Source organism: Vidua macroura, chromosome 3 (genome assembly GCF_024509145.1).
Source record: "Vidua macroura isolate BioBank_ID:100142 chromosome 3, ASM2450914v1, whole genome shotgun sequence".
NCBI classification, from domain to species: domain Eukaryota; kingdom Metazoa; phylum Chordata; class Aves; order Passeriformes; family Viduidae; genus Vidua; species Vidua macroura.
In genome coordinates this window covers 83,698,137-83,723,349 of record NC_071573.1, presented here as the reverse complement: position 1 = coordinate 83,723,349, position 25,213 = coordinate 83,698,137, and the positions used below count along the sequence as shown (strand labels likewise).

The window sequence follows — 25,213 nt, the reverse complement described above, 5'->3', positions numbered from 1 at the left end:
CTGAACAGACTTACTAGCCTTGCAGCAAATACCACTGTCCTACTTTACAGATTCGATTTGTATTGTGTCACCTTGAAAGAAAAACCAGAGCCACACTGTACTGTCTCATTACTGGAAGGCAGTGGCAACTCAGTAGGAAAATTGCTTCCACCAACAAAAGATTAAAAATGGGTCCCTTCATGGCATATGTGAGTCTTCTCATATGAAGACTAACTTACTTGCTGTTAGGTATTCATCCATTCCTTTAATGCTCAAGTAAGTGTAAGTTGTGTATTAGACATAAATGTATTTCGACTTCAAACATTTTTTATGTATTTGTATGAATTTTTGGGACCTTACATAGTAATCTATGTGTGACAGAAGTCAAGGAATTGGTTTTTAAATAGAAATACTATTCAACTGTGTATCTTAAGAAAAATTTCCTTTGTTCAGGTGTAGTTTTGTTTGGGCAGTATATGTATACACACATTCCACAATTAAGGATGGCCGCATGGTTGGTCAGTATATCCAAGTGGAAGACTCCTGTTGATGTTCTCTGGAGATTACATACATACTTCCTCATCTTTCTGACTGAGGACAGACCAACTGCAAGAATTTGTTTCTTTTCCTGCAGACTTAAAGCTCATTTTTCTGGTCTTGAGCTTGGGGTCTTTTCCTAAGTTTTCATCACTTGGTTTGTAATTTAACTTCAGAGCTTTTGTTAGTAGTTTACCTATAAATAACCAAATTTCTTTGTGGGGAGAGGACTTTATCTGTTGGCCTGGTTTGTCTTAATAAAGTTATGGAAAGGATCAAAATTTTTACTTAAAATGATGAATTAATGATCTGATGATGGATTCATGTCTGTCCATCTACCCATCAACACTTACAGGGTGTTTCAGTTGAATTACTTCAGCTGAAGCAAATAGCCCTCTGAGTATCTTCAGAAACTGCTTCAAAGGTTGTTTCAGCTTTCCACTGCAAGATCAGCCTGTTTACTTGAGCCCCTTTTTTACAAGGCATTGCATCTCACTTTGTGGTCACCTTTTTAGGTCTGGTTTCTCAAAGTGATATGAGCACAGACTGAGACCTCCTGAATAAGGGAATGACTGCATAACTGCAATCAAATTTGTCAGTCAGTTAATCCTTCTTGGTTCCTGTAATGGCCATTAAGTTCAGGAATTTCCTTGCTATTAAGATTTCTCTAGGCACAGGGAATTTTATCGTAGGCCGGATAACAAATAGCTCTCAAAAAACTGTGTCAGAATTCCTTCTCAATAAAGAAGTGCAAGTGTTGAAAAGAAAATGTTGTGTCATAATTAATTTACCTTAGATGTTGTCTAAATATGTACTCTATAATTTTAACCCTTCCTTTTATTTTACAAGAGTCTCAGTGAAATGCAACTAAAGAAGGTTGTAATAGAACTGTCATACAAAAAGTGTAAGGATGGCTGTAGCAATGCTCTTTACTGTAACTCCTGAGGTTCTGCTATGGATTTCTGCTTTTTGGGGTGAAGAAGACTTTTCTTTTCTTAAGAAGAGTGTATGTATATAAAGTACATGAGCTGGGGAGAGAAGTAATGGTAAAGGCAATGTTTTTTTTTTTTTTTTTTTTTTTTTTCCCTAGGCTTAATATGTATTAGGTATAGATTGCTTTTAATCTTCTTTGGAGCAGTTTCTATTGAATGAGTCACGATCAGGCAAAAGTAAATTGAAAACCTGAATCTTAAATAATGCTACAAATATTCAGATAATCAGAAAAATATTTCTTCTTCCTAGAACTCGGTGGTTGGTGGATTTGTGTCACACTACCTTCTGGAGAAATCTAGGATCTGTGTGCAAGGCAAAGAAGAGAGGAATTATCATATCTTTTACAGGCTTTGTGCTGGTGCTCCAGAAGACATTAGGGAAAAGCTCTATTTAAGCTCTCCTGACAACTTTAGGGTGAGTAGCAGAGTCAGCATTTGTAAAGCTTGTCATATAATCATATATGGATTTTTCATATATATTGTATTAAAATATCTGTTTATTACCTTTGACAGACTCAGTACTATTAAAAAACCCCAGATTTTCTTTTTGTTAAATCTATTTGATCTTGGAATAAAGCTACCTGACATTTTTCTTTACTGGAAGAATTCCTATACTTTTTCTCTGTCTTAAAATTGAGGAACTTGTGCTTTCCCAGAAAATGTACTGTTGCATACCCAGCTGTTAGTAATGTTGTTATGGGCTCTTCCAGAGATGTAAAGTGTGAATTTCTTCAGTGCAAATCAAATCTGGTAAATACCAGTCAATTCTTTGCTTGTGTTTCTATCATTTGTCTCCATCTCTCAACATTTCTTGCCTTATATTTGGCTTGGAACATCATGGAAGTGGAGTTTTGTGTATCCCTAAAATATGCAGACCAAATCTCTTGGGTTTTGAAGGGTTTTATAATACAACAATGTGGAATTACAAGGACATAGCTAAATGACTGTCCTCTCTTTAGACTTCCTTGATCTTAAACGAGATGAGAAGCACTGCAAACAAAGAATTAAGTTATTGTGCTGACTGTTTTCTTTGTTGCTTGACCTTCTTACTTGGATTTCCAAATAAAACTTGGACTGTGCTTATCTGTTGCTTTCCCTTTTGTACTCAGTTCTATCAAAATTCAGCAGAGGGCTAGAAACTTTAAATATGCAAATGTCCTAGCAGTTTTATGCAAAGAGGAGGTTGCACAGGTGAGACCTGAATCAGTGCACTCGCTGTGGGGAAGGGGAAGGTACATGGTTACCAACCAGGCAGCTGCTGCCTCTTGGCTTGGCCAAGTCAGGCTCTCCTTATGGATGAGCAAGCAATGGGCACAGAGCTGCACTTCCACATTGTGTGCATTGTACATTTGTACTGTAGTACCAAGGTGATCTTGCTCTCTAAAACCCATGACAGTATTCTAGGACAAGTTTCCTTACTTTCTCAAGGCATACCTAGGGATCTTCATGGACCTTGCATTATTTATTTAAATATTTAGTTTGTATCTTTTTATATTTTGTCTATTTGTACTCACCTGTGTGATGGAAACTTGATGTTCTGATGCTTATTAAGAAAGAACTGCTTCCATTCCCTAGAAGGAAAGTTTTTCCTTTGAAACACCCAACAAACACAATACTTAAGAACACCCAACACCATTTATATTTGTAAAATGTGGAGTTAGTTTTCAAAACTTTCTTTTTTACTCTGCAGTTATTCCATGCAGTATCCTCTTGTATGCTTTAAAGCCAAAATGTTGAACAGATTTTTAAGTACATGCTTTTATTGTGCAGCCACTTTCCCATTAAAATTTATGTCTTGAAGTTAATAGATTTTATTTCTAGAATATGCTGTCTACCCACTCTTGGGGATTTTTTTAAAATCAAGAATTCTGCTCATGAGAGAACCCAAGGTTGTAGATGTCAGGGTCAGGCTTAAAACCTTAAAATCAAGCTGGCGCAGGACAGTACTTAACAGCCTGAGTTCTTTTACAGAGAACATTTGCTTGCATATTTCATGTATAAAGAGTTTGTAGTTATACCAGCCTTATCACATGGTGACTTTTTTTCTGACTTCTACTATAGCAGGCACTTTAATTTCCATTTAGGATTTTATTGCTTTACCATAAGTTAGTATTTGAATTCTGAGTTCCTTGCATGTAAAAGGTCCACTCTGCATGTTAAATTAAACAAATTTAAAACAGTTTTTTTCTCTCCTTTAAAGTAGGTTATCTTTAATTAAAAACCAAACCAACAAAACCTTAGAATAATTTTCATCTTTGTAAGCTTGCAAATGAATTTAAATATTCTTAAAGTTTATTACCCATATTGCACTAAATTTTCATCAAGTACCACTTTATGGAAATTTTTAGGAAAACAAAACTTTAAAATATAATTTTCCTCCTAAATTTGTATTTGTCAAGATGATTTTTGTGTTCTTTGTTCTCATTTGCTATTTCAGTTTTCATCATAAAATGGTTCTGACTAAGCACACTTGTGTCACATTTTTTTACCACGTTTTGTTGACTGCATGTCTGGTTCAGAATTCATAGAAATGCCTTCTTTCAAGCTTTTGATAATAGATTGTGATATTACACAAGGCAAAGTTTGATGATTGATCAGTATTTTCCTATCAGTACTATTTTTTAAACAAGAAAGATATTCGTAAGAAACCTCAAACTCTAAAATTGGTTATTTAGAAAAGCTCATCCCTTAAGTGACAATTTTGCATTGGCTCTATTGTGCCCCTTGTCTTGAGCCTTATGGCTTATCAAGTCAAAGTGCAAATTAGGGCCAGCTTGAGTTCTTAGACTCAAGCCTGATTTCTTTGAAATACCCTTTGCTGGAAATAGGACCATCTCAAATTTATGGCTTTTTTTTCCCTTCTTTTTCAAAGAAGCAAAACATTATTAAAAGAAAAAGGATAACTTAATTCTCTTTAATCCTTGGGCTTGTTTCCCTTTGACTGAAGTGATCCCCTGGAATCTCCTCCCCATGCATTTGGCCATCATGGCACAGGGACACATTGCTCTGGGCATGTAAACCAAGACAGTGCATTGGCTGACCTGTCCTCTGGATTGCAGCAGCACTGATGGCCATTACCTCTGTATTAATTCATCCTTCCCCTGCAGGTTCCCTGGGGAAGCGAGAATTTACTTGGCCAAGGATTATGCAAATAGCCCTGCAGTTCTGCAGGTTTCTTACACACCCATTCTCCAGCACAACCCACATGAAAGTGTGCAGTCCTGGGAGCTCGTGCTTTAGGTTGCCCTGCAGAAGTTTTCAGAAATTCAAGGTCATGAGGAGATCCTGTGCTGAACTTTGTAGGTCTTTGTGCCTTGGACTGAGTCACATGGCTGTGAAAGTAAAGCTGCACAGTAAATCTGTACCTGGAGTAATTCTGTACCTGGAGAACAGCAGATGGGGTTGAGAAGCTGAACTTCTTTCTCATCTAAATTTCAGGAAGAGAAGTCAAATTGCCTTATGTTGGGGTCACTGCAGTTACAACAGTGTGTTGCGCTTTACTAAAAACAAAAAAAAGTCAAACCAAACTCTAAGTACAATGGTATTCAGATGTACTGTATGATAACCTGAGACTGTTTAAAAACATAATTTCTCCCTAATTTATTAAATATAAATTTACTCAAGATTTTAGCTTTCAAATGAAAGCCATTATCTTGTGATTAAATGTCTTTTATATAGGTTATCATTTAATACCATGCTGGTTCACATTCTCAACCTGTCAGATGAGTTTCCACACTCTATTTTGAAAAGTATGACCTTTTTCACTTCTCATCCCCAGTTTCTGGGATTGTGTTACTAATGCTGTAATACAGGGATGTATTGTGTTTAAAATATCCTGTGCTTTGCATTCTTACTGGTTGATAAAGAAAACTTCTTCAAAGTACTTTGTTAAAACACCAAGCTAGCTTTGAACAGTTGTCACTTTGGTTTAATATTAAATTTGTCACCAAGTTTTCTTCTGCTGTTTGAAATGCTTTGAAGAATATTTTGGGGTTTTGGAATTTCGCATGTAAATTTTAATCAGAGAGTAGAATTGTCTGTGTTCACCTATTAGGAAACATCTTTGTTCAATCAAAGAGTAAAGAATCAGTTCACTTCCTTCAGACAAAGGGCTCTGTCCAAGCTTTTGGACAGAGTTCTTACATTCAGATGAACAAATCAGAAAGAAAAAGCTGGTGATCCCATTTTGCTGAAAGCAACAGTAATTATTTAAATGTAAATTCAGTCTGATTTACTGAACTGTAAATCTGAGATTACTATACAACATGAAGTGGACATCAGAAGCCAGGTTCAAAATAAGGCTTCTGCTTAGACCATGCTGTAAGCTTAAAATATTCTTCAGGCTTTTTAATACACTATGTCTCCTACTACCTATAGAAATATCTGGTGAAGAAAAAATAGTAGTTTCATATTACACATAGGCCAGAAAATTAATTCTTTTGGTTCCTAATTTTCTGTAATCCTGGACTCATTGAATAGGTTTAATAGAATCAAAAAGTAAGAAAGTATTGTGTGGTTTAATGAATATCCCATTATGTCAAAAATATTTTAGTTGTCAAAATCAAGAAACTTCCAATAGAAGTTTGGTACTGTTGCAGTTCTTTAATTTTGTAGATGAAAATACATTTCCAAGGAATTAATTATGAGCACTTACCATGTTGTCTGTATCAAGTAGTTAAATCAAGCCATGTAGGGCAAGTCTTAAATAAAAGCATGTTTTCCTTACTTCTGTTTTTAAATATGCATTTCCACTTTTTTATTGTTACAGTATTTAAATCGAGGCTGTACCAGATTCTTTGCTAACAAAGAAACAGACAAGCAGATTTTGCAAAATCGCAAGAGTCCTGAGGTATGTTTTTATCTTTAGTTAGTTTATATTGTTAAGTAATGGAGATAGAGTTGAAAGTGATTACAGTTTTATAGTGTGAAATGAAATGTTCATTTTACACATCTTTATAGGTCTAAGAGGGTACTCACAAAGCTGCTGTATTCAGAACTCTGCTTTGGAGTTCAGTCCTAGAAATGCATTTTAACATGCATCATAAAATCCCAAATGGAACAGTGTATATAAAATGGTTTCCTCTTAATTCTTATAATAACATATTGCTTAATGATGCTGTTTGTCTTCTGTGGAAAACAAAAATCTAATACTTTTGTAATTTTCTTTTTACAAATCTTAACTACTGGTAGGAATAGGTCAGAAGCAATATTTTTTCTGGAGACATTTTTACTACCTGGAGTTTTGAAATGATGCTCCAAACTGTTCTATAAATCAACAATGCAGCCTCACTTCTAGCCATGATTATATTCTCCTCCTCAGTGCACTTTAAAGGTTTTTGTTTTCCCCTTGGCATAACTGCTAGTTATGCCAGGGCATGGAATTTCCTGGATGAAAGTCTGAAGCTTCCAAACATTTATACCTTCTTGCTCCATCTCTGGTTACATATTTTAGAATTGGAATTACCAGAATTTGTAGCACTTAAACCTTTGAGCTGTTCACATGAGGATATTAAAGAATTTGTTCTGAATTAATAGTATATATGAATTGAAAGTTGTTAAAACACTTAATTAAACTTCTACTCTGTTCTCTAATAAAATTTTCATCTACTCAAAATATGAAATTCACATTTGTGTACCTGGAAGGTATTTCAAATATTAATCAAATCTATATTTGTGATTCAGTAGCAGGGTAAGCTGTGTATATATCTGACAAGGATACAAGATTAACTTAAGAGCCTCATTCCACCAAGTGACCATGCTATCTCTTTCATAACTTGGTCTTGAAGCTCATGCTCAGCTATGAGAGACTGTACAGATAGTTCCTTTCCTCAAGTCAACATTGTCAAGTCTGCCCCTGGATTTCTTGTGCTTGTATTATTGTAACGCTGGGCATGTAGTCCTGACTTCTGTTGTTAAATGCAGGCTATTTTTTATAATCAGGGATGGAGGAGAGTCAGATACAAAAATACTTATTTGACATCACTGTGAGGCAGGAAGCTGACAGATACTTCATTCTTGTCAAGCATATAGACTAGCATTGGGGAATTTTGCCTCAGTTTACCCAATTTGCCTTTCATGAAGAATTGTAGTGAGTAGGCATAGAGTGTCAACATTCTCTTATTTTTTCTTCTGGAAGATGAACCTGTGCAATTTTCTGTTATTGATGTGATTTACAGGTGGGTGTTGTCATAAAACCTGCCTCTGATGGACTTGAAATAATAGAAGACTTGATTTGAAATAAGTGTTTGTCTAAATTAAAATATACTCACAGAATAATTCTGAAAATATATATGACATGAAATAGCAGAACATATGATACCATAATACTTATATGTAAGTGCCATATCTATTTGAAGGCTCAACGGAGGATCAAAGTTAAATGATATTTAAACCTACTACAGCTGTTTAAACAGGAAATATATTGCCTTGTTTAGGTTTTTAAATTGGAAGTTTAGTATTTGCTGTGATTTTATAAAAAATATTAAGATTGTTTTTTTGAATAGAAGTAGCTGGAATAGTCAATTAATACTTCAATTATTTTTGTGTTTTCCTTATCAGGAAGATGAGGTGATCATTTTACATAATTAACATGTAGTTTAATGTTATTGATGTGCCTACATGTTGTGTGAAGTGAATTTTTCAGATGCATGTGGTGTTTTGTTTTGATAAAAATCATGTTAGTTTATTTGACATTAACAAGGCTTTTATTTAGTTAATTATTCTTTTTAATTGAAAACATGTAAAGTGTAAAAACATAGCTCAGTCTGTGCATGTTCATGTAGTTTCTTGATTGCATGCAGATGTGTTACTTTCTACTATTTAAACTGGTTTATAGCTAAAATAGCTTTCAATGTATTTAAATTTGAAAAATCAGCAAAATGTAAAATTAGTATTTCAGAACATAGCTAGTATTCTTCTAAGCCATAGACCACTGCAAACAACTTTTCTGTTTCTTAATTACACCAAGAAATTAACTAGTATATTTCTCTAAATAAGCCTGTTTAGAATAGGGATAACTCTCCTGGTTCTGATTTGTCCTGTACTCCTGTCCTTCTGTCATCCTATTGCAAGGAGCTCCATCTTCTTTCAGCTGCTTGGGGCTAGAAGGATTCCTTTGTATTAAATGCTCCAGTAACTCCCTTAGCCAAAGTCTTCTTCCCCCTGCTCACTGTCTCATATTCCCTTGACCTTAGCAGTCACATTCTCTCTAGCTTCTGCTTTCTGAAGATAGTTTGATGTTTGCTGTGAAATTTAAGTCTGAAGATCATGCTTCCAAGTATCAACAATTTAAAATAAATAAAGGTTCTTGAGAAGCCTATATTGTATGAAGAACTCAAATCTCTAATTAGTTTGGCATGCTTTGTATGCTTTTTGTTATGACTTATTCTTGGCTGGAAATATTTGCTTACATTTACTTCAAAACACTTACATAGAATTTTTGGTTTTTCTTGTTTTGTAGTATCTTAAAGAAGGTTCCTTGAAGGATCCACTGTTAGATGATCATGGAGATTTCAACAGAATGTGCACAGCCATGAAAAAGATTGGACTGGATGATGAAGAAAAACTTGACCTTTTCAGAGTAGTGGCTGGTGTCCTTCACCTTGGAAATATAGATTTTGAGGAAGCTGGGAGTACTTCAGGTTAGATGAAATAGAAATAGTTTTTGTAAAAATACTGAAAATGCCTCTTGATTAGAAACATTCCCTTTGCATATGAATTACTGCTTTTGAAAGCTTCTTTGTGTTCATGGGTAATTCAGTCTTAATTCACCCCACTTTGAAGTCAAGTTTACCTGTTTGTTTTAAAGTTCTACTTCTTTACATGCTCTGAAAGAAAATAGGGTTTCACTGAAATTGTTCAAGAACCTATTCAGTGAAAATTTTAATATAAAGAAAAGAGACATTTTGTATTTTAATGATAGCTTTGAAGTCCAACTTCTCTCTAATATCACAAAAAGATCTTAGAAATATTAGAAATTAGCAACTCCATCTATAGGGAAAGGCATTATATCCTTTGGCGTCCAAAAATAACATCATGTTAGTATTTTGAGAGGTGAAAAAAAAAGTTACAGCACAAACTTAGGTAAATATAACTTCCTAATTTTAAGATGTTGCTCACAAGATGAAGCAGTACAAGTGTAGATGGGACTTAATTGCAGAATGTGCATGAAGGTTGATGAAGGAGAAATAATGATTTGGGAATTGTCCTTATTACCTCACTACAGAAGTCAGCCCCTCTAAATTGAGAACTGCTGTCCATATATTCCTGAAGGACTGATTCCTCTGGGTCTGAATGTACTACAAATACAACTATAGTAGAAAACATAAGTATGTAGGTCTATTTTGAGTTGCAAGACAGAGTGAAATTGATTCCTCCTGGTCCTGCTTCAAGTATGTATAGCTGTTGGTGGAGTTGTTTGGAAGACCAGACCACAGAACATTTTAAAGTGTTCTGAATGATGAATTAAATGAGTGCTAACCTTGCAGGTTCACTAGCTCCTGACCCCAAGTACAGAATCAACACTGTACTGTACAAAACATTCTGTTCAGAAGAGATCATGGGTGGGCTCTAGTCCCATGTGTCAAATCAGGGCCAGTGCTGCATTCAAAGTGGGTAGCTTAGGGTTGGCACAGAGGTGGGTTGTTTTGTTTTTGTTTTTTTCTCCTCTCTCTACTGTGTAGATCAAATGAGAACCTCCCCAGTGTCAGTCCATGCTGTTGCCATGTTCATGAAGATGACAGAAATGAACATGATCAATGAGGATGAATCTGGGAAGATGCAGGTGTAGAGATGGGTAGGGGCTTCATGTAGCTCAAACCAGTAAGCTTCCGAGAGAGCTTCCCTGTTGGGGCTTTTTGTGAGTTGTGACTTAGGCACTGACAAGGTTGAACAGTGAAAGAGGTACAAATGTGAGTTTGAGGAGGAAATTAATGAGAAGAGTGGGAACCACAGATGGTAAGGAAAGTCAGGGTTTAGAGAAGGGACTGTCACCAGAGAACTTACGTCCTCTAAATACTGAAATTCAGACACATTTTTTCTGGAATAAATTACAGATCTTCTAAAATGTAAAGAAACTTCTAAAATCTAAATGAATGTATTGAACTTCTAAATTTCAAATACATGTTTTGTTTTTCCCTCGCTTTGTGTGTCTTCACACAGGGTGTGCATTTGAACTGCTGCAGGCAGTCTCTTACCAGAGACCCTCTAAAGTTCTATTGCTGCTCTACTGCAAGCAACAGGAAATACATGTAAATAAGTGCTAGATTTTACTAAAGTAGGTGGTGCTCCCGTTGGAGATCTCTGCTGGCCGAGCCCTGGCGCCGAGGCAGGCGCAGAGCAGCAGGGAGTGCGCCTCTCGGCTGTTTGCCTGGGACAAGTACAGAGCCTTATCTGAAAAATCCAAGTGCCTGGAGTCTGCCCTAGCAGCCACTTCTGCTGCATAGCAAGGGAGCCTGGAAGGTTACAGGAGCATCTAAGTTCAAAAGTTTTAAGTCACTCGAGTTAGTTTGTAGGGGTTAGCACTTCTGCATTTTGGGACAGTTCTTCCCTACAAGCAGCCTGGGCAGCGTTCTCGAAATACAGAATTTCATGCGTAGTTTTTGGGCGAGGTGTTATTTTGGCATTTGTTTTGCGGGGGTTCCCTGGGTTCTGAGAGCTGCCTCTCGGCACAGAGCCGCGCTGAGGTACTGTCCGGAGGCAAAGGCGATTTCCCTGGGGCTGCTGCTGACGGTGTGTGTCCGCAGGGGGCTGCACGCCGCGCGCGCGGAGCCAGGCGGCGCTGGAGCGCTGCGCGGCCCTGCTGGGCCTGGACGAGGACGACCTGCGCGGGAGCCTCACCTCGCGCGTCATGCTCACCACGGCAGGGGGCGCCAAGGGCACGGTCATCAAGTGAGTGCGGCGGCGGCGGGAGGGGCGCGGCGCGGCGGGGGCCGGGGCCGGGGCTAGGGCCAGGGGGTGAGGGGCCGCCGCGCTGCCCCGCTGCGGCCCGGCTCCGCGCCAGCCCCGCTCTCCCACCGGCACGGTCGGGCCCAGCTCCCGCTTAGCCAGCTGCGGGCGTGAGCCAAGGTGCGCTCGGACCAAGAGCAACTGTAAAGCGCTTCTTTTAATGGCTCACCAAGCACGGGTACGCCCCCATGGTCGTACAGAAGTCACAGTGCTGAAGGCTGGCAGGCTTACAGCGCTTTGAATAAGTAACTCCTGTGTTGTATAAAATCTCTCGTGTGTCAGTGAGTACGCTCTGTGGCCAAAGAAAGTATAGCAGTCAGCCAGTTAAATCCACAGCCTGCACAGCAAATTTGATATGCTAAAAGATTTATCGGATAGACTCTATCAAGGAATGTTAATGTGGTGCCTAAAGTCTTTCAGAAGACACTTGAACCTTTCTCATGAGGGCTGCACAGTGCTCCCGTGAGTGCTGCCCTGTAATAGGGCTGGGGTGCTTTAATTAGAGGGCAGGATAGGCACCCCTCAGTGTCAGAGTGATCAGTGGCCTTGTGTTTGTCATCTGTAATTCTTCTGAAATCAAGTTTAAACGTTAAAAGCACCCCTGCAAATGGTAATCCAGAAATGTGCTGCCTTTTGCTGGTTTTGGTAAATGCACGTTTAATCTCGACTGTTAATAAGGTTTCACAAAAACACAAATAGAAAGTGTGTTATTTTGGGTTTTTATTTTTTTTCCTGAAGCTCTTATCGAGGTAGCTTCCTAGGCACAGAAGCAAAATAGTGATTTCTTTCTGTATGCACATGGAGAAGGAATAAGGACAAAGAACATGTATAAATATGATACAGGTGATAATATTTCAAAACCATGAAATTTATGACTCTTGGAAAACTGGGTTTTATGGAAATGACAATGCAGTTGCATGTTATTTATGAAAAACCTGTAGCTTCCACCACAATTCTTTTGCTGAGATTGAGCCTCGCATGCAAGCTGTCAGGGATGCTAGCTAAGATGCCTGCAACTGAATTGTGTGTTTTGGCATTTAGTTTTCTATGCTGAGTATTTTCTGGAGTTCACATCGAAAACTGAACTTGGACTAAGCAGTTTTGAGCACATTAAAGTAATTCTCAGTGTTCAGCTGAATGCATTAATCTTTTAATTAGGAAGCTAATGAACATTCTCTCCTTGGAAGAATACAGGTGTGCTTTTTATTAACTTATGGAAACATTCAGATTGTTTTAGTGAATTGGAAATACTGTATTCACATTACACCAAATGTTTAATATATGAAACTCATAATTATCTGTATTGGGGTTTATTTAAGTTCCTTGCATGTTTTGTCTTTGGAAATTTATTACCGATATTATTATTATGGAAAAAGTTATCTAATGCAGTGACAAGTGGTAAGTAATGTTGGGGGGAGCGGGAGAGGGTGATGTGTTACTCTGCATTGAAAAAAAAAAAAAAGCTCAAGATCTAGACCTCTTAGTTGTGTATTCAGTAGTCCATTTCTGGAGAGTAAATTCTTCTCTGTCCAGTGTAAATTCCTCCTCTCTCTCCCCCACCAGTTACTAGAAACTGGGGACTTTGAGTCATTGTCATCTTGCTGCCTAATCAGATGATATGGAGTGTTGCAAGTAATTTTTCCCCTTCATTACAAGCTTAATGTATAGGAAAATCTTGCAGGAAAAAGTGTCTCCAGTGGAAAATATTGACCAAATTTTTACAATTTGCTCTTTTCCAGACCATGTGTAAATTTTCAGCAAAATCTTTGATATATTCATCCAGGAGAAGCTTTATCAGTACCATGGATAACATTAGAGTACAAAATTACTTATTATACGGTACAGATGGCACTCATAGTAATTCATGGCAATATAAGCACTGTAGGTTTTGAAAGTCAATAACATTTTTACTTAATTCAAGTTGGGATGCACAATAATTGCTGATCTTTCTCTGTTGACTTACTGCTTACCTGGTTATTCTCCATCTTTCATTTGCATTTTTTAATTCTTCTCAGCTTACTACCACCCACTTTCCTTTACTGAAATATATCTTATGGATTTTTACATTATGAATTTTTTGAAAATAGTTTTGTATGCTAATCTTGTTACCAAGATTTTCTGCTTTCTTAATTCAGTATTATTAGAGCCCATTTTTTGAGAATACCCTTAATTTCACATTCCTTTTAAGTGAAAGTGTTAAATAGAAGTGGAAGGGCTTTGAACAAATTATATCCATGTCAGATTCAGATGGCACCCCACTTTCAAGTGCTCTCAGTGAACTGCTGATTCAGCCTCTGAGAACAGATTCGTTTTGGCTGTTGTACATATGACACATACATATATATTTTGTCTGTATATTTTCCATTTGAGGATGTTTGGTGGGACATATCAAGCTACCACCATTATGAGGCACACCGTGCCACTCCTCAAGTGACACTGTTAAGGAAGGTTTCTTAATTTTTGTTACAGCTTTGAGTTTACTTTGGATTAAAACTGTAAAGATTTTCTGATCGGTGAATTTACCATGATAAGCCTGTAGCACTATTAGCACTGTGCAGATTCAGAGGTCTGCAAACACAAGGAGCTATGTTTTTATGCAAGCAGATCTTATTTTTCCCTTGTTTTATTTTGGGGGTATCAAAAATGAGTTCAGCAGACTCCTTACAACATCTCAATGATTAATATATTAAGCCTCTTTCGCTGGCATTTTCTAAATTTGTGCATCTAAAAGCAAACATACTCTAATAAATACACCAATCTCATCTTTTCACATGGCTTACTGCATGTAAAAGTGGATTGGACTGTTTTAGATATTTGTTACATAGACACAATTTTTTCCATGGTAATGTGGTTTAGAAACTACTTGATTGCTATCAGTATTAGAGTTTTGACAAGTACATTGTTTTTTGGTTTTTTTTTTGGTTTTTTTTTTTTTTTTTTTTTTTTTTTTTTTTTTTTTTTTTTTCTTTTTTTGTTCCAGCAACTCAAAGAGCTGGTCATTTCTCTCTCTTTCTTAGGGACCTTTTGTGTGCAAGTAGGTCATGTGAGCCCTAATAGGTCACAGTGAATAAATAGCTTGGCTGAAATCACTGTGCTCGGAGTATAACAAAGGCTTTGTTCTGCTGGGCACAGTGGAGCCGACAAGGAACAGTAGGAGGGTGATGCTAAATGCAACTTCTCTGAATTTTATTAAATAATCATGTGCAGTGAACTGCCTGGGGGACTTGACGGCTGCACTATGTCTATCTGTCCTTGTCTCCCAAAACCCCATAATAATTACCTTTTTGGATGATGTTTTTGCCTTCCATGTGAAGTGTATTTACAGAGAGAAATAATGTGTTAGGATTCGAAATCTGGTGCTTCTCTTAGACTGTAAATGTGCTACTGTGCTTTTCTCTTGCTCAGTTTCTTCTTTTCCAAGAAGACTTTCACAGAGGACTCCATCATCATAAACTAAATTATTTTACAAGGTGAAAAAAATTAACTTGCATCATTCCAGGTCCTCCAGCTTATTTTGCAGTACATTTTCTACCAAAATGCATTTTTTTAGTGATGCTACTGAAGTGTCCATTGGAAAAACTTTTTCAAAAAATATTTTTCTACATTATTTTGAACTTTAGCTTTTTTCAAATTACAAATGTGCTGCTTATATTCTTTAATTATGTGGAGTATTTAACTAGGTAAGGTTACTTAATCCAGGCTACTTTATTTATGAACCAGTAACCATATTGGATGACAGTAATTGACAGATATCACTTCATCTGCTCTCTCCCTCAGTTGTTGTCAATCATGGGCAAATGATACATGTTCTTAATTAAAGTTAATTTGTTCTGGAATATATTTGGGAACTGCATAGAGTTGTCCAGAGTCTAAATCTAAATCTACCCTACCCATGCTTTCCCCTAGGTCTCAAACTCTAGATTAATGGAAACCTTGCTAAAGAAATTGTCATGAAGACCAACAAGGGTTTTTCTTGCAGCCTTACCAAAGTGATTAGAATTTGGCAGTTTTTTCCCCTATTCCATTCAAGTAGCTGATAAATTCAGGAGAGGGAAAGAAGGTGAAATGGAGGAAGGAGAATTTATCTTTTCCTGTTCAGGCAAGAAACAAGAGAAAGAAAGAGATTCATTTGTCTTTGTGCAGACCAAAGAAAGGAAGAGCTGAGGGAAAGCAAGTTTATGAGAAGAAAGCTCTGTGTTCTGAACATCAGTTCTGTGATGGGGCTCTTGTGTATCTACTGTCTCAGGGCATTTTCAACATTGTTTAGTGGTTCTGAACTTTCAGTTGTGCAAAATGCATTGCAGGGTTACATTTTCTTTCCATATGTGTGTTTGCTGCATACTATGAAATTTAACAACAAGGGTTTGTGCAGTCTTTAGAATTGTACTTAACAGTGGCAGAATTTGCTATTTTGAACACCAGGACCATTTTGTAAATACATGCTCTAGCAGTACAACTATTTGTCATGTTGTTTAAAAAAGTAAGTGAAAAACATAAATGATTTTAATGTATTATATAATAGGTCTGCAGCTGACAGGAATTAGTATTCTGATCTCTTAAACGTATCAGAACAGAATGCAAAGGTGCCTTCCTTCTATTTATAAGCTGAGATTTCTGTCAGTACTCATTACCTTAAGATAAGATAGATACTTAGTGGAAGACAAGATTGTGTGTTAAAGCTAATTACTATTAAATGTAATGTAGCTGCAAGTGTCCTTTGGAAATGGAGACTCTGGTTCTGTGCCTTACCAGTCACAGTAGAAAGTGATCTCCATCACTCTCATGATTCTGAATCAGACATATTATCCTTGAAGAAATAAAATAGTAATTATTAGTTAGTTTAGTGCTTATGAACTCTGGGAAGTGAAGGAAATTATGCAATATGGGTAAGCTGTTGTTGTGGTTCAACTCCAGCTGGCAACTCAGCCCCTCATAGCCACTTGCTTACTCCCTGCCAGTGGGCTGGGGAAGGCTAAAAATGAGAAAAGAAATGGGTTGAGATAAAGACAGTTTAACAGGTAAGCAAAAGCTACACGTGGAAATAAAGCAAAACCAGGAATTCATTCTCCACTTCCTCTTGGAAGGTCAGTGTTCAGTTCCCCAGGATAGCAGGCTTCATCAAGTGTAGTGGTTACTAAGGAGGACAAAATTTAAAACTCATAGAATCATTCCCCTTTCCCTCTTCCTCCTCCAGCTTTTATTGCTGAGCATGATACCATATGATAGGGAATGTCCCTTTGGTCAGCTGTCCCAGCTGTGTCCCCTTTCAGCTTCCTGTTCACCCTCAGCCTCCTCACTGGTGTGATGGGGTGAGGAGCAGAAAAGATGTCAGAGCAAAAACTAAAAAAAACCTAAACTATAGGCTTTATTCTGACAAAACAAATAATAAATAAATAGTTGAAATATTTTTTGTAGATGGTGATGTATATATTTTAAATATCTTTCTCTGGAAATTGTCAATAGAATTTCTAATTATCTAATAAACAGTTATGAAAGCATCTGAATCTCATTTCTACTGGTAGTAGCAAAACATTATTCTTTTTTACAGGTAAGATAGTCTAACTTGGCAAGATTGTTTCCTGCCTTGGCCTAGAGATCAGGGTTTTTTTTTTTAGGTCCTAATTTATGGTATTGGAAAGTCTGTTTTTAAGTATAGAATCTAATCTCAGCATTTCACAGTAAGGAATTCTGAAAAATAAGATCTGTATCTTGTTTTCTTTAGGGTACCCTTGAAAGTGGAACAAGCAAACAATGCTCGTGATGCCTTGGCTAAGACCGTGTATAGTCATCTGTTTGATCATGTAGTGAAAAGGGTAAACCAGTGTTTCCCATTTGAAACTTCTTCTTTCTTCATTGGAGTTCTAGATATAGCTGGTTTTGGTAAGTATACTTAAAATAATTTCTAGTTGTCACTTTTTCCCACCAAAGATTCAATAACAAATTTTGTAATGAAGAGTGGGAGGGTTTTCTTTTTGGTGTTGATGGTTCTTGTAAAGCTTTTGCCATCTTTGACTCACTGAAAGTCCGAAACAGGGCATGTTGTGTAATGTGCTCTAGTCCTGCCAAAGTTGTCCAGGGGAATAGCCTTTGGTTTTCAGGTCTTTAGAGTTTTGAAATCTACTGCCAGCCTGTTGTACCATAGATGCATGAGGAGAGTGTATTGGTACAATTTCACTGTCTGGTAGCATCTTGCTTTGGTTTGCTGCCATCTGTCTGTCATTTATCTTAGAAATATTACCTGCTGCAGTATTTTTAGATGCCTTGTGTACAGCTTGGAAATCTGTAAAAGATTTCATTTTGCTGAAAGAAATGGCTATGGATCTGAACACATCTTTAAATATTAGCACTGTGAAGCTTCTCTTATTTACTATTTAATTTAAACTCTTGGAACATTTTTATCATAAAAGTTTAACTTCTGTCTTTCAGAGTACTTTGAACACAACAGTTTTGAACAATTCTGTATAAACTACTGTAATGAAAAACTGCAGCAATTTTTTAATGAAAGAATTCTGAAAGAGGTATGATATATTTAATGTTATATTTGAGGATTTGGTTTCTTACTGTTATATTTGAGGATTTTTTTTTTTTTTTTTGCTGAAGAGATACTTTAAGTAGCACTGCTTTTCATAAGATTACACGTTATGTTTAAATAAAAAAAAATCAGTTGACATACTGTTTCATATTATGTGACATCTGGTTGTGTCAGAAAATAATGTGGATTTTTGAAAACCAGCAATGAGGTATCCAGAGACTGGAAAATCGCTAATACTTAATGAAAATATTGAATTGAACAGGCTTATCATTAAGGTGTTAAAGGTGGAATATATTAAACTGTGTAAGCAAATTCTCAAATGTGTGTTGATTCATGCTATATTTTTAAAAATTGCTTCATGTTTATTAGAAAAAATATTTTTTTTTCTTGATTTTTTTTTTCAGTAAAAAAAAATGAAGAGTGGTGTTTTCTCTTTTCAATTACTTTTTTTTTGAACTTTAGGAACAAGAACTTTACCAGAAAGAAGGCCTGGGGGTTAATGAAGTTCGTTATGTCGATAATCAGGACTGTATAGGTATGTACTTCCTGAATTCAAGCCTTTTGTTACTGTCATGAGGAAAAAACCTTCAAGCAGAAGAGATGAAATATGCACAGCACTAGTAATTATATGGTTTTATATATAGCCTCATTCAATTCACAGTCTTAAGAGTTCATAGGCATTTCTGCAGTACAAGCATTCGCAGTTTCATCCTTTCCACAGGAAAAAGTTTGTAGTAAAAATTCCTCTTAAAAGAACAGTTTCAGAGAATGGAAAAAAGTTGCAAAACTGTGAGTTTGTGTCTAATAGTTTCAAGAGCATGAATTTCTGTGTCAGCTTTCAAGGGCTTTGGAAGATGTATGTGAGAAGTCAAGGCAATGCAGTTGTTAAATGTTGTGAAACCACCACTGTATGCTCAATTCTGGTCTGCCTTTCCTCAAACAAATTTCTACTTCTCACTGGATCATAATGTCAAATGGAAATATTAACCTTTTAGTTTTGACATGTGGTGAAACGTGGATGAAAAGCTAAAAATTCTCCCTCAGCAATTGAAGCTAGACCTAGGATCATACTGTAAGAAGACTTAAGCACTTTCTGGATGACTAATTTCAGCTTGAGACCAAGAGTTAAAATCAAACAATCGATTCCTGATCTTTTTCTCCCATGTTCCACAAGAGTTAGGACTTCTAGATTTGATGGATATCCTATACATACCTACTAAGATATATAGAATTGATATGCCATGATTTCTTGTATTTTGTTTAATGGCTTTCTAAAAATACTTTTGTAGAGAGTCAGATCAGCAGCATTTAGGTGTGTTATGTTCAGTGGTGGTACAAGTTGCTATATTCAATTTCCATAAATATATTATTTTTTTCATTAATAGATTTGATTGAAGCAAAATTAGTAGGTGTACTGGATATTTTAGATGAAGAAAATCGTCTTCCCCAACCAAGTGACCAGCATTTTACTTCAGTTGTGCATCAAAAACACAAGGACCATTTCAGGCTCTCGGTAGGTTTATTTTTGTTGTCTGTCTTGTTTTAATGAAACAATTCTTGGAACAGTTGATAGTAACACTTCAATTTAATGAAAATCTTTTGTAAGAAATCTCATACCACTCAGTCTGCACAGTCTGTACCTCTTTGTTAAGGACAAGTTTGGTTATTAGATTTGATGAAAGGTTCACTGAAGGCTTCAAGGAATTCTAATATCCTGCTGAAACTAAAGCCGTATTCTTCACTTACATTTGAAGTTTTTTAACATGTCAAACATGAAAAGAAAGTAAAAACACATTTTCATTTAGATTGTTTCATATCAGATGAGTTATTTTGTTTTTCTTCTAAAAAATTTCTTGCTTTGACGAACATTTGACTCATGTCTAGTGTCTAGCTAGCACTTCTGAGATAAATATAGGAATCATACTAGGAAAATTTTTTTGTTGCTTATTTTTTAACATACATCACTGTCTGGAAGATTAAGGCAAATTGTTGGAATTTATATCCATGAATTGTGTTGAAATTTAAAAAAAAGCTGAAAAAATGCAAACAAAGTAAGACATCATTTATAATTAATTTACCAAAATTGTCATCCATTTACCTTGTGTTAAATTTCCACTTAATCCTGCTTGCCTCAATTGCTGTGCAAGGAAACATTCTGATGGTATGTTTATGACCAGCTGGGTGCTTGCCTGTTAAGATATACCATCTAAAGCTGTATCTTGAGCTTTGGTCTAATCCTAACAAGGTTATTCATCAGCTGTCAAATTTATGATAAAGAAAGTTTGATTAAAGGCACAACCAAAATCAACTGGCTGGAATTAGCAATCCTGATAACCTGTATTTTGAATGCAATGTATTTCAAAGAGTGTGGAAGAGTTTGAAATTAGGTTTTTAGAACATCATGGTTTGGACAGGAGTGGCAATGATCAGCACAATTGTACTTACAGGAAATGTGATTTTTAGCACTTAGTGCTCCTGGGAGATCCTGGTGGTGTTCTAAGAATAAACTTTTTCTTAGTCTCCATTGCAATACTTCTTTGTAATTCAACTTCTTCATTCCAGATTCCTAGAAAGTCTAAATTGGCTGTTCACAGAAATATCAGAGATGATGAAGGCTTCATTATCCGACACTTTGCAGGAGCAGTATGCTACGAGACGGTAATTTTATCTATGGAACACTGTGTTTATTGTGTTTTGTAGAACATTTCTATTTTTTCAGTGCATATAGCTTAAATGACAAAATTTCTTGTGATCAGAAGAAAAGTTCAAACATTGATATGTCTTAACTTTGAAATTAATTTTTTGTATATTTGACAGAATTGACAGTTTCTTTTAACTTTTCAAGTTACAGCCCATTTTAATGACATGTATTTTGTGTAAAATTTGGTTTCAAATCTATAGGTAATGCTGTCAGTATTATATTGATTCACAGCCTACTGCAAATTTTGCATCAAAAGGTGTTTACATCCTGGGGAGAAGAATAAACTATGTGATATAAAAGTATTGTTAGTGAAGAGTACCTTTTTGGAAGCACGATTATCCTTGTACACAGTCCCACACATACTTTGTGTTTTCCATTTCTATTGTCAATGGACTCATTTGTGTAAAAATGAAATTGCTACCCTAAAAATACATTCCAGATTCTTGTGCTGTTTTGACTATTGCTTATTGTACAAAAGCATTGTAAGACCTGAAGCCAGTATCTAGACCATCAATTTTCAAAAATGAAAGTTTAAGATAAAATGAAGATCCATAGGGCTTTGTTGTGCTGTATAACTTCAGCATGTATGAAGGACACTACTTGAGTTACTTACTTGGCTGCATATATTCCTCTCTTGTGTCTTCATGGCCCAAGGAAACTTTGGAGGCCTGTGTTAGTCCTTTGATTCTTATCACCCTTTTGTGGGATGTCTGGAAATAGGCATTTTCTTCAAAGTAGTCTTGGCATCTTCTCTTCATTAATATCAAAGTCTCTATTAAGTTGCACCAAAAGCTATTGAGGATTTTGTAAGTGTGAAATTGGATCCTAATGTATTGATCACCAAGTTTCAATGTAATGTATTGTTCTTCTCAAAGTTAGTGATCCAGTTCAAATAAACCAGAGATATAAAGTTCATAGAAAGTGACCATATGTTTTATTATATCAAGTGTTCATAAACAGTCATAGTACTTCTAAAATAACCTGTTTTCATTTCATTTTCCAAACTCTGTAGATTTAAGTGTGCATGTTAATTCCCATTTCACAATAGATCTTAAGTGATATTACAAGCAGTGAAGAATTAAGCTTCTCAGAACTCCCAGGTGATGATGATGTGCTGAGTGCTGGAAATGGAAGGAGGATAGTCATTGACAAAAAAACAACTGATCTCTTTAAAGGCACCAAACCTTTCTTTGGGTTTCATAATTCTAACAACATCCGTCAAATTTAGGACTCATTTCTGGCATTAGGGTTTTGTGTATCCAGCTGAAAAGTTGTTTGAAACAATATATTAATATTTACCCTGTGTATTCTTGCTAATTTTTGAATTAAGTATGTAGCTATGTTTCCTTTAGTTTTCTAATTAGACTGAAGTAACTTGGATAGTAAAACAAATGTGCTTTTATCTCTTGGGTTGTCTTTCCAGATGCAATTTGTGGAAAAAAACAATGATGCTTTGCACATGTCTCTTCAATCTCTTATATGTGAATCCAAGGACAAGTTTGTTCGACAGTTGTTTGAGACCAACACTAACAACAACAAGGATCCCAAACAAAAAGCTGGGAAACTCAGTTTCATCAGCGTGGGCAACAAATTCAAGGTAAAATCATATAGTAAAGAGTCCTATCTTCTTGTAATATATGCCAGTTTTATGTTAGTTGAATTAAGTAGAATCTAAGATTGGGAGAGCTAGCAGTAACTTGAGATTCAGAAGAAAATTTGGTTAAATAGATGTTTTTCTTCTGTTGAATTATAAGAAACTGGTATATTTAAGCTACATGCTATGCATTTTTGTCAAAAGTATCTTTCATAATAGTCCTTACAGAGATTATACAGTGATTTTTAGGTCAGAATCTTTCAAAGCCTCTTAGAAGCCTTTATTCAAAAGATCTTGAGATTTAAATTTGGATTATGTGGACTTTAAAATGTTCTAGATGTGACAAAATGTGTTCTTCCATCCTATTGTAATTATGCCTTCTAGAAGATGTATTGATTCCCTACTGTTGGCCAAACTCTCAAAAGTCAGTACCTAACCTAACCATAGTTTTTTCTTTTCTGAAATATATACTTAGTCATGGCTTACACAGGAATGTGCTGAATGTTTCTTTTCTCAATACCTGAATCTGATGCTTCTCCTCATTTTCTCCTTTCTTCTGATGTTATAAAGCTGACCTTCAAACCTTGTCTTCTCCAAATGTTTTCTGCATCCTTTTCTCATTCAGCAATTTTATTTTAGCTGGAATATTCCAGCTCAGGATGGCTAGAAAGAGAACAGTAGGGGAATTAAGAGATGAAAAGCAGGCACATCGTGGGCTGCAGGTAAATTTTTCAGTCTCGTGGATTTACAGTTGGTAGAGAGCTGCAGAAATTTCAGCAAGAGCTCTTTTCAACATGTCTGGGCCAGATCCAATGAAGGATTTGTATGCCTTCAAGTCAGGTGCTGAAACAGTTTTGGTATGCTACCTTACCTAGGGCCACCAAAACCCATCTTATGTTCCTAGCTAGACTCCTTACACAGTCCCTGGGGAGCACAAGTACCTTACATAATCCAAAAAACTTGCACATAGAGTGAGACACTGCCAGTAGCAGAAGAGTGTTTCTGCATTTCTCCCCCATATCAAGGTTAAGTACTGGTTCAGGACTGCAAGATAAATTCCTTCTTGCATAATCGTATTTTGTGCCTAGCATTTGGAACTGTTCTCTAAAGATGCAGCAGCTGAAGAACAGGAAGGATATGGTAGCAGCACACTTGCTTTTTATAGCAATAGTATTCTGCTTCAGGTCTATACTGTATTCAGTGTTCTATGGCTATTTTATTTCCTGTAGTGAGCACCCAGATTTGGTCATTCTGACTGAGGGTGTTCTCATTACGCCCTTCTGGAGTTGTTTGGTTAGGTAACCAGAAATACAATTTTCATGGAGCAAGGAAGAGTAGGATACAGAGCCTGACTTGTAAGGTAGTGGTTTTGGCATTTAACTGGGAATTGAGCAGGCTGCTCTCGTGAGTTTTGCTCTGGTGATTCTTTTTAACTCCTTCCTAATCTATAGTGGTTGTTGAATTAAAGTGTAGCAATTGGTTTAATATAAAATACATGATCATCAGGTAGTCTGAAAAGTTGCACAGAGAGAAGCCATGTCCTGAGCAAACCCTGCAGCCATAAGTCTGCTTTAAATGAAGCTAGGATCCACAATTTTTTAGAACTGTATTTTTAAAATGAAATCAATTGGGGATCTTTTGAGGTAGTTTCCTCTTCCTTCCATCTGGATTTTCAATTTCTCTTGGATTTCGCACCCTACCTTCAGGTGATATGGTCTTGTGCATTATACCACTGCCCAAGGAGAGGTGAATTAAAAGGGAGGCATTTTAAAGTGAAGCAGAAATTTTGTGGGGAACTTTTTTGGATTTCCTTTTGGAACTTTGGTATTCACCTCTCCACTTAGAACACAGCTAATGTCCTCCTTGGATCTGGCCCATCAATCTATAATTCTTTCAATGTTTTCAAGTTTCATGGCATTTTGAATGTATGTGTTACTTCCAGTAATTCATTTAGTGTTACCTTCCCAGACACAGCATGTGATGCTGATGAACACTAATAGCCTTGAAAATTTCACTTCAGATGACATCAAAATAAGGTCTTTTATATTACTACATATTTCATTTCTTTAAGAATAAGAATCCTTTGTGCATTAATTTGTAAGTCAGTCTTCTGAACTACTGAAATTGGAACTTCTTCTAATTACATAAATTATTAGATGATGTTGCAGGGATTTCTCTTTATGAAGTCCTTCACACATCCCTTCCTTATAACTAACTAAAATAAATTCTCATTAATCAGTTGAGAAAATAATGATTAATTTATCATTGGATCTCTTCAAGATTATTTGAGATGATTTTACCTTATGCTAATAATGAATTAAATTGTGACAATTCAAAGAGCAGTAGTTTTAGCAATATGTTTTATTCATATATGGTTTGAGAAATTCACCTGAGAACGTCTCTAGCTTATTTCTTGGCAAATCTCAGAGTATAAGGAAGGGGTATTTTTCCTCAAGCAGAAATGTATTTTGTTGATGGAAATTAGTCTGTCTATTGCAAACTTAAGTATTTCTGACTTAGGAAAATATATTATGATCAAGTGGAGATATAAAGAGTATGTGTAAGTAAGAACTGAGCAAGAGGTTATTAGTGTTTGTCATGCTTCTTGTGGCACTCTTTATAACCACATCCATGTTAAGTTAAAAAAATCCCAAACCAGTTTTATCTACCAGAGGGACAACTGGCAGCTGTAGGTGATGCACACTATGCATACAAATAGTTTCTTGGATTTCAAGGGAATTGAAAGATCTGGCTAAAAAAATTTAGTTAAAAGTCAGATCCTTTGAATTTTGCTTCTAGTGCTGAAAATGAATATGTTAGGACATACTGAATTTTGTATTGCTGCAATCTATACACTTAAAGTTTGCTAATAAACTAGAAAGGCTGGCCCAGCAGTAATTAATGTGGCAAAACAGACACACCTCTAAAGTAAA

At 36.1% G+C, this 25,213-nt stretch overlaps 1 protein-coding gene across 4 annotated transcripts in view; it reads left to right on the top strand.

Annotated features, from left to right (window-relative positions):
- The window catches only part of MYO6 (myosin VI), a 72,903-nt gene that overhangs the window by 18,370 nt on the left and 29,320 nt on the right, over nucleotides 1-25,213 (top strand). For all 4 annotated transcript variants that reach the window (XM_053973906.1, XM_053973905.1, XM_053973904.1 and 1 more), the window contains exons 8-17: nucleotides 1,759-1,923; nucleotides 6,277-6,357; nucleotides 8,968-9,148; nucleotides 11,252-11,396; nucleotides 17,176-17,333; nucleotides 17,880-17,971; nucleotides 18,448-18,520; nucleotides 19,371-19,498; nucleotides 20,548-20,643; nucleotides 22,110-22,283. In XM_053973906.1, coding sequence (XP_053829881.1) covers nucleotides 1,759-1,923; nucleotides 6,277-6,357; nucleotides 8,968-9,148; nucleotides 11,252-11,396; nucleotides 17,176-17,333; nucleotides 17,880-17,971; nucleotides 18,448-18,520; nucleotides 19,371-19,498; nucleotides 20,548-20,643; nucleotides 22,110-22,283 — 1,293 coding nt within the window. The remainder of the gene's footprint in view (nucleotides 1-1,758; nucleotides 1,924-6,276; nucleotides 6,358-8,967; nucleotides 9,149-11,251; nucleotides 11,397-17,175; nucleotides 17,334-17,879; nucleotides 17,972-18,447; nucleotides 18,521-19,370; nucleotides 19,499-20,547; nucleotides 20,644-22,109; nucleotides 22,284-25,213) is intronic.